Source organism: Plasmodium cynomolgi, chromosome 4 (genome assembly GCF_000321355.1).
Source record: "Plasmodium cynomolgi strain B DNA, chromosome 4, whole genome shotgun sequence".
NCBI classification, from domain to species: Eukaryota; Apicomplexa; class Aconoidasida; order Haemosporida; family Plasmodiidae; genus Plasmodium; species Plasmodium cynomolgi.
Genome location: NC_020408.1, coordinates 55,611 through 64,136, shown reverse-complemented (window position 1 = coordinate 64,136; position 8,526 = coordinate 55,611). Strand labels below are relative to the sequence as shown.

The 8,526-nt window shown below is 42.5% G+C and overlaps 4 protein-coding genes across 4 annotated transcripts; 3 read left to right on the top strand and 1 right to left on the bottom strand.

Annotated features, from left to right (window-relative positions):
* Nucleotides 1-2,073: 2,073 nt before the first annotated feature.
* PCYB_041150 (hypothetical protein) lies at nt 2,074-3,435 on the top strand (the record flags this gene model as incomplete). Its single annotated transcript, XM_004225266.1, has 2 exons — nt 2,074-2,873; nt 2,901-3,435. The coding sequence occupies 2 exons, from the start codon at nt 2,074-2,076 to the stop codon at nt 3,433-3,435; spliced, it is 1,335 nt and encodes a 444-aa protein (XP_004225314.1).
* Nucleotides 3,436-4,537: 1,102 nt separating this feature from the next.
* Nucleotides 4,538-5,900, top strand: PCYB_041140 (40S ribosomal protein S30). The gene is made up of 2 exons (XM_004225265.1): nt 4,538-4,761; nt 5,373-5,900. The coding sequence occupies exon 2, from the start codon at nt 5,571-5,573 to the stop codon at nt 5,667-5,669; it is 99 nt and encodes a 32-aa protein (XP_004225313.1). The 5' UTR covers nt 4,538-4,761; nt 5,373-5,570; the 3' UTR covers nt 5,670-5,900.
* Nucleotides 5,901-6,053: 153 nt separating this feature from the next.
* Nucleotides 6,054-6,482, bottom strand: PCYB_041130 (hypothetical protein; the record flags this gene model as incomplete). The annotated part of the gene is made up of 1 exon (XM_004225264.1): nt 6,054-6,482. The coding sequence occupies one exon, from the start codon at nt 6,480-6,482 to the stop codon at nt 6,054-6,056; it is 429 nt and encodes a 142-aa protein (XP_004225312.1).
* Nucleotides 6,483-7,703: 1,221 nt separating this feature from the next.
* Nucleotides 7,704-8,241, top strand: PCYB_041120 (ribosome associated membrane protein RAMP4; the record flags this gene model as incomplete). Its single annotated transcript, XM_004225263.1, has 3 exons — nt 7,704-7,730; nt 7,922-8,078; nt 8,192-8,241. 3 exons carry the CDS (start codon nt 7,704-7,706, stop codon nt 8,239-8,241), a joined length of 234 nt encoding a protein of 77 aa, XP_004225311.1.
* Between the last annotated feature and the right edge of the window lie 285 nt (nt 8,242-8,526).

Below are 8,526 nucleotides of genomic sequence, written 5' to 3'. Positions count from 1 at the left end.
ATACGTTCTAATTGTTTTTGGTTTTTTTTTTTTTTTTTTTTTTTTTCACATGGGTGTAATTTGGTTTAATAAATCGGCGGCGCACACATGTGTTGTTTTTCTATAGTGGAGTTCCCTTGGGGGGGACGAAATTATTTTTTCATGTTGCTATGTGCAAAGCAGTGGTGGGTGAATCTTTCACAGGTACGGCAGGGAAGATGTTCCCCTTCGGATCTACATCCCGCGCACCCGTGTGTCCCTCATACGGAGAGAACACAAAAAATGTAACTCCTTCTTTTGTAAGCAAAAGGTGTCAGATCTTCTTAGAGGATTGAACAATCATTTGATCGTGAAATCAAAATCTTTCAACAAGGTATTTTCATCATTTGTATTTATGCAGAAGGGTCACGAGTGGTGCGCGGGGGCGCATTCGTTTGTTTCCCCCTCAGGAGGAACTTTTTCTTAACGTTTTCTCCATTTCTCACTTTTTCGTTACCTTACGTGTGGTACTCCCGTTTAATTCTTCATCGCGACATCCTCTCTGCCATTTTGGTTACTTAAACGGTCATCTGCTCGCAGCGCAACTTATGCAACAAGGGGCTATGCAAAAGGGCCCATAAAAAACGAACGTACAAGCACTCACTCACAAATGGGAACTGCAGAACACTCACAAAACGAACACGCAAATGTGGAACAAATCGTTCGTCAAAAAAACTGTTCCATGTTTAAAAAATGTTTTTGAAAAAAAAAAAAAATTAAATAAACGGAAAAAATAATTATAAAAAATGGTAAACAATTAAAAAAAAAAAACCAAACGAAACGAAACCCGTTTTAAAACGAACAAAAAAAAAACTTGAAAAAAACCTCCCCTTTTTATGTGGCTATTTTTTCATACATATTTTGCTACTCGGCTGAGGGGCTCCGAAATAAAAAAATCTACCACTAAGAGAACCCCCTACGTCCCTAACCTTTCGTATGTTCAACCGGCCTCCCCCTACCCCCAAAAAAATGAAAGCTGGACGAAATGCTCGTTTGGGGAGGTCATTCGGGATAGATACAAATTAAGGGCATCGAATTTACCTCTCTTCCATCATGTCAGAGTTGTGTCAAGTATGTTTCGTGGAACAGTCTGTTGGTATGTCGTTTTACCTGTATGACGCTAAGCTGTGGTTGCGGGGTTGCGGCGTTGCGCCACTCAACCACGGGGAGTAACGTTACAAAGGAGTTTGGCCTGCGTTCGTAGTATGAGTACAACCTGCTTTTGTCTCCCCCCAAAAGGGGCATCCTTCCTCGTGCACATTTTTCCCTGACGTGGTGTAGTAGTTTCCCATCGGTTAATTGGAACTGCTGAAGGGGCATTTCTTCCAAGAGGGTTACTCTTCGCGAAGTATGAAGCTAGCCAAAATGTAGCCAATTTTTTTTTTTTTTTTATTTGTAGCTAGCTATTTTAAAAAATGCGATTAAAAAATGTGGTAAGTCGTTTTGACATTGATCTGAGGGGGTGTACCTACAAGTGAGCGCGCATGTAGGTACGTACACATGGGGATACGGAAAATGAGGCCACATTTTCGGTTGAGAGGAAAAGGCCTCTTAAACATGGCGAAGGACACTTTATCGTAATGTTTTCGAATGTCGTAAATTATGTGGCGTTTTTTGTCAAATAGGCTCAATACGTTATTTTATTTGTACATTTTTTTTGGTATTTTTTTTTTGTACTTTTATTTATTTTATTTTTGTCTGTCCTGGTATGTGCAGTACATCATTCTGCATGATATAGTCCCCCACTTGTTATCTCCTTCGGGTGAACACTGCGCTGTAAAAAACTAGCGAAAGGTGTGTCCCAGAGAGTTGCGCACAACTTCAGTTTGTTTCACCTCGTGCAATCGCATCGTTTTGTATGCTGCGCAGAGGTTACGAAAAGATATTCGATCTCTCGACAGGCAAAGCGGAGACGTTTGTTCATCGAGGGGAAAAGAAGCAAGGTACACGTATACGTGTGCATGGTCGCGTAAGTATAAGCATACGTACGCGCGGGCATAAGCACAACTGCAGGAGAGGCACCACCCCTTATAGGAGTACCACACAGCACTCCAAATGGACGGGAAGAAGTACGACATCCTGCTGCTTGGCAGCACGGGCTACACCGGGCAAATGGTATTGGAATATTTTTTGAAAAACTACCAAGGGGGGATCTCCAGTGGGGAGGTAAAACTCCTCTGTGGAGTGAGAAGTACAAAAAAGTTTAGTGACATTTTGTTAAGAATGAAAGAAAAGGAAGGTGTCACATGTAGTGAAAAGATTAACACAAAAGAATGCGATGTGGGTAACTACGATTCGATTTTAAGTTGTTGCAGTATGTGCAGAGTGGTCATCAGTACAGTGGGTCCCTATGCAACGTACGGGTATAATATTGTTAAGGCGTGTGTGGAAGGAAACTGCCACTATGTAGACGTGTGTGGTGAGCATACGTTCATGTTGAAAATATACAAGGAGTTCAACGAAATTGCTAAGAAAAAAAAGCTCAAAATTATTCACGGCGCATCGTTCATTTCAGCCATTAGCGATTTGGGGACATTTATAATTCAAGAGGAATTTTTAAAAAGGTACAAACAGCCATGTCCATATATTCGTGTAAGACTCTCCGCGGAAGGCAGTGAGTTCAGAACGGTAGGGAAAAGCACCATAAAAAGTATTTTGCAATTCAGGAAGGATGTTCAAAATGACTACAATGAACATTACTTGTGTGAAAATAAATATGAGAAAGTGGTGAATGATGAAGTGAGTTCCTATTTACTAGAAAAGGAAAATAAAAAAAAATCATTTTTTGACTATGAGAAAGAATTTGGATACTGTTTTGGGACAGTTTATTCGGCAGCGGAAGAAACCTACGTTTTGTGGTCAAATTATTTGCTTAATTATAGGTATGGGAAAAACTTGATTGTGAGTTATCAGCAGTATGACGCTCATTTGACGACTCCCATGTACATTTTGAGGAAAATGTTATCAACTGTGAAGAATATGTTTAACAGCGTCGTGGCGTTTGCGCTGAGGCCGTTTGGTTTGGGCAACTATTTGGCGAGCAAGTACGTGGACTGGCTACACACGCCAAAGACGGCGGCTGAGTTGAGGAAGGCTTTTTGGACTTGCGCGGTGGTTGGGCAATCCTACGTGGGGGTAAGCAATTCTTCGGAGGACGCGAAAAGGGGAAAGGGCCCTGCGGAGGGTGCCCACTCGAAGAGTGGCAACCAGGAGAGGAAGATCTTCCTCCACTTGAGCGGAAAGAATGAAGACCCGGGATATCTCCTAAGCGCGAAAATCATATCGGAGTCGGCGCTCTCGCTATTGGAGTCGACCTTACCCGATACCTTTGGAGTCCTTTCCGTGTCGGTTGGCCTCGGCCAAGTCGTGGTGGAGCGGCTCCGAAAGGCCTCCCTCGGCATGCGCATTGAGGTGTGAGCAGCGGTCATCTGAGAATACCATCTGTCTACACATTGAGCGCAGCAGTAAAGCCAGAGCTTGGCCACCATCTCAGCCATGTGTAATCATTGAGTTACATAATTTGTACGTCCCCACCGTTTGCTTAACCTGCATTTTGCTTCTGCTTCGCCCTTTTTTAAGCAAATCGAAATGTTTTTTTTTTGTAAAAATGTGGCAAAATGTGAGCTTTTCGCTGGGCGCAAAATGAAGTGCCTTTTTTTTTTTTTTTCCACCCCAAAAAGGTACATATAAATAGTGTTGTTGTGGCCGAGAACTTGGCCGTTTGGATTTGTTTCTTTTTATGGAGAGCCATTTTGCCGTATTGGGGATTGGCCAATCGAATGGTCGTATTGCAAAATGGCAATCGAGGACCCCCCTCCTTTTCATTTGTTCCCTTTCATTTTATGAATTAAAAAATGGGGTGAAAATGTTTGGTGAAAATGTTTGGTGAAAATGTTTGGTGAAAATGTTTAACGGGGAGGTTAAAATGGGAAAAAAAAAAAATGTGCGCCACTTGTGTTGTTATCCTGTCAGGTATGCCTCACCAAGGAGTCGAATGGCATCAGTGAGTTGGTGAAATGAAAGCGTTTTAAGCACAGGAGTGAAATCTGTCATTTATTTGTCACGGTGTATAGTTCGTGTAACTTTTTTTTTTTTTGGTTGATTGAGTCTCCACTAGCGCTGTGCTGGCATACGCTTTTTTTTTTTTTGAAAAAAATGGGAAATCCCAAGTAGTAAAAGCAGGCCGAACAGATGGTACAAAGCGCTCCACAGATGCACTCGAGGTAATGCAAAATTGTTAATGGTATGCGCAGCCTGTGAGGGAGTTTCAAAAAAATGCCACTCCCCCCTTCCTCTTTTGTAGGTGGAAGAACGGAATACGCAAAAAGTTGGGAAGCGGTGAAACGAAACCGTAAGGAGTAATCCGTTACCCCTTTTGCGATGAAAAAAACGGCGCAAAAAAAAAAAAAAAAATCCCCAAATAGAGAAAGGAAAGAAAAACCCCGTTTGGGCTTCCCCCTATTAAATTTTTTTTTTCCTTTTTTCTTTTTTTCTTTTTTTTTTTTTCTCCATTCGAACTGCAAGCGAAGTAAAAAAAAAAAAATAAACTTCAACTTTGCGTAACTTTTCAACATTTTTTAAAAAACGCAATGCGGAAATCTTGACCATTACAGTGAAGATTACCTTTTTGCAAGTGAAGCAACTGCTACTTACTTAACCTCACCTTACGGAAGGATCGAAGTTGACTCCAAAGAGGAGATACACGATTTAAGATAAGAAGAGCGCCAATTAAAAGAAAAAATGGGTAAGCATATATTTTATTTTCATAAGGGAAAGTGTAGCCCTTTTGAGGGCAACGGCTGCGCATAGAATGCATTGCGGCGATGTACCACTGTGAGATAAACCCGTACGAGCAAAGGAGAGATGCTTGTATGTGCGTTGCACTGCGTTAAGTTAAGCAGCGATAAGCAGCTTCGTAATTCGAGGGAGGCATTTTCTGCCATGTGTGGGGAAGGAGACCCCCAGACGATTTAGCCCCCCATGTATATGCTTGTATTGCCCCGTTTGGTGCCCCCCTCTGTGGTTTAACTATATGGGGTGGACTAAAATAAGAAGTGGGATTAGCGATTGGCCAGTTTTTCATCCTCGTTACGTCAAATGTGCACACGTTTGTACCTCTCCTGCAATGCTTCTTCTTTCGATTTTGTCGGATGATCGTATCGTTGCTTCGATTTTCTGAAGTGTCGTTTTTTACAAAGTTGGCGCAACGGGGTATATGTACCACCGCGTCTCCACGCATTCGTTGCGCAGTGAAAAAGATCACTCTACGCACCGCTTGTGGGTCATCATACGCACCGCTTACCGATCATTCTACGCATCTCCACCCGATTGTGAATCCCCCCCACTCCCCGTAGGAAAGGTACACGGATCATTAGCTCGAGCGGGAAAGGTCAAAAACCAAACGCCCAAGGTTCCCAAGGTGTCCAAGAGGAAAAAGTTGACCGGAAGGGCAAAGAAGAGACAACTATATAACAGAAGATTTTCGGACGGAACGGGAAGAAAGAAGGGACCCAATTCGAAATTGTAAACATGTCTAGCAGTACGTGTGGCGGATGCTAGTCGTGTTTGTAATTCGTTGGATGGTTATTGCCGTTTTGTTGCCATTAAGGAAGTGTTTTTTTTTTTTTTTCCTACTGAATGTGAAAAGTTGAGCTAATTGGAGGATAGCTTTTCCGCACTGGATATATAGTCCATTGGGGGGAAAATGTTATTCCTTTTTTTTTTTTATTTTTCATTTTTTTAACATATTTTTACATTTCCTGAGAGGAAGCAGTTCGGAGTGGGCGTCCGAGGAGACGTCATAATGGATACCCGAACAGATAAACGAACTGAGGAATGACACATGAACAGGAATTTTATGAAACGTTGTATTCATTCCTCACGTGAGTAAAAAACGAATGTATTGCCATTTCGTCGTTAAGCTGTGGTGATACAAACCCTGGATAAACAGAAAAGGGGGGAATGTTACAAATGGTGTAGCTTAATATGTATGCAGCGATTGTGGCCGATTTGTCTGTTCGCGGAACGGGACTGCGTCAGTTTTGCAATTTTTTTCTTTTATTTTCCATTTCGAGCAAATTTTTGCGCTCACGCTCTTTTGCTTGGTCCACTTGGCTGGTCCTGTTCGTTTCGTTCGCCTTGTTGTAAAAGTGCAACGCCAGGACGGCAGCAAGGAGAATGTAAAAATTGACCGAAAAGAAGGTGATGTTTTTTTCAAAGGCTAGAAAGCTCCACATGTCGCTATGTTTGTCGTTTGTTTTTTTTTCCGAGTTGTGTTTCTTTTGTTGAGTTTCTTCTTGTTTGGGTGCTACTCTTTCTTCGTCGTCATTTCTGCGTGCAGAGTAGCAGCAGCGGCTATGCGACGAGCCGCCAGCAAAATAAGTGGACTTGAAGTGGGCAGCTTTGCTTAAAAAAATGGTTGTTCCGGGAGGCTTTACTTTGGGCACGCGCCTGATGATGATCATATTTCTGTGTTGCGGTGCGGGGGGCAAAGCGGATCTGCGTGTTTCCTTCTTTTCGTGTTTTCTTCTTTGCGTGTTTTCGCTTTTACGATTTGTGTGAAGCGGTTACTCCCACTTGGGCGCTTCTCCGCACGTGTGTGTCTTTTTTTTAACTACGGAGAAAGGACCAAGTACACGCAGGTGAAGGGGTGTCCCAAAATTGCGTGCACATCTTGGGGAGGACAATCACCCACTTGTGTGTATTCTCGGGGGGTCGTAGTAGTAGTAGTAGTAGTAGTAGTAGTAGTGTACGTACTCTGCGAGGGCTTCGATCGGGAGGTTGCTGACTTGTGGGAAAAAAAAAAAAAAAAAAAAAAAAGTCCACCAGAAAGTTCACTACAAAGTCCACCACAAGCACCTTACATTTTCTTACCAAATGATCACTTTAGGGGGACTAATAAAAAAAAAAAAACTGCGTCATGTGAACGAATGGCTACTCTTACATTGTGAAAGAAACACGGGGGAGGCAGCAAAGTTGTGCGTATACATGTACACGTATGTATGTGCCCACGTATGTATGTGCCCACGTATGTATGTACCCACGTATGTATGTACCCACGTACGTATGTACCCACGTATGTATGTACCCACGTATGTATGTACTTGTTTAGCTGCGCGCATGTAATAGGTGAACTGACGGGGTAGGGGCCTTCTCTTGGCGCGCAAAACAGAAATGTGCGAAAGAGCAAAAGCAAAAAAAAAAGAGGTGGCGATCAAATGAGCTAAGCGGAGGCGGTGTCAAACGTGACTAAACTTGTTCACTTGAGTTTACCGAACAGGTGGTTGCTTTGCGTGATTAATTATTTGTGCGAAGTATGCGATCTTTTTTTTTTTATCAAAAATACGAATAAAAATTACGCGTCGCTTGTTCGTAAGCAAGTATACATTTGTACATTTGCGCGTTTGTATATTTGTACTTTTGCGCGTTTGTGCATTTTTATTTTTGTACGATTATACTTTTGCCTTTTTGTGCACGTGACCCTTTTGAGTATATGGTCGAATATACTCGCCTGCATGCCCTCATAAGGATAGCCTCCAAGACTTCGTGAAAAGCCTTAAGGAAAAAAGCCTTTACAAATCGTTCAAAAAGTCCATAAAAAGTACAAGTTACGTTTTTTAAGCAGGGTATGGGGAGAGAGCAACCGGGGGAGCCAAAAAGGGGGAAAAAAACGGAAAAATGGAAAAATGGAAGAAGAAAACAAGATAAATAATGTTGACCCCCCGATACCCCCTCCCCCATTGTTTGCATGTTTCGCTTTACCTCGGCGGGGAATGTCTCACCCCGCGAACGTGCTGGCAGTGAATGCTACACGTGAATGCTACACGTGTATGCTACACTTATGTGTTTCACTTTTATGTCTACCCATTTTGTGTAACTCCTTCCGCTTCCTCCCCACCCTCAGATGGCGAGCAACAGAAAAATAAGCCAAAAGGTTGACGCCTTTGATAACAACATAACGCACCGAGGCAACGTGCCGACCTCCTTGGTCAAGAAGGGAAAGAAACACCCTGTGGGGCCCATACTTCTCGTAATTTTCATTTTTGTCGTTATTGGATCGGGTAAGACGTGTTGGAAGACCCACCTGTGAGTTACGCGCATGAGTGGAGATACATATGTCTACACAACATCATTTTTTTTTTTTTTTTTTTCCATTCCGCATACCCACACGCAGTTATTATCCAAATGTTGAGCATGATACAAAAGTCGAAAGTGTTTGACTGAAGTGAGTCGGATTTTTTTTTTTTTCTTTTTTTAACGTCGGTACTCTTCTCATTTTTGTGAAATGAAGGAGGAGTAACAGCAGGAGCAGGAGCAGCAGTATGATGATGGTGGCCCGTCTTAGGGTTGAAGCAGCTTTCGATTTTGTGGTGCGTCTTGGGGGTATTTTTTAGGACCCCAGAAAGGGGGAGAGAAGGAAAAAAAAAAAAGACGACTGAAAAGGAGAAAAGTGGAAAAGTTGGAAAGCTGAAAGGTATACGTGTAAACGTACACTGTGCGGATTTTTCC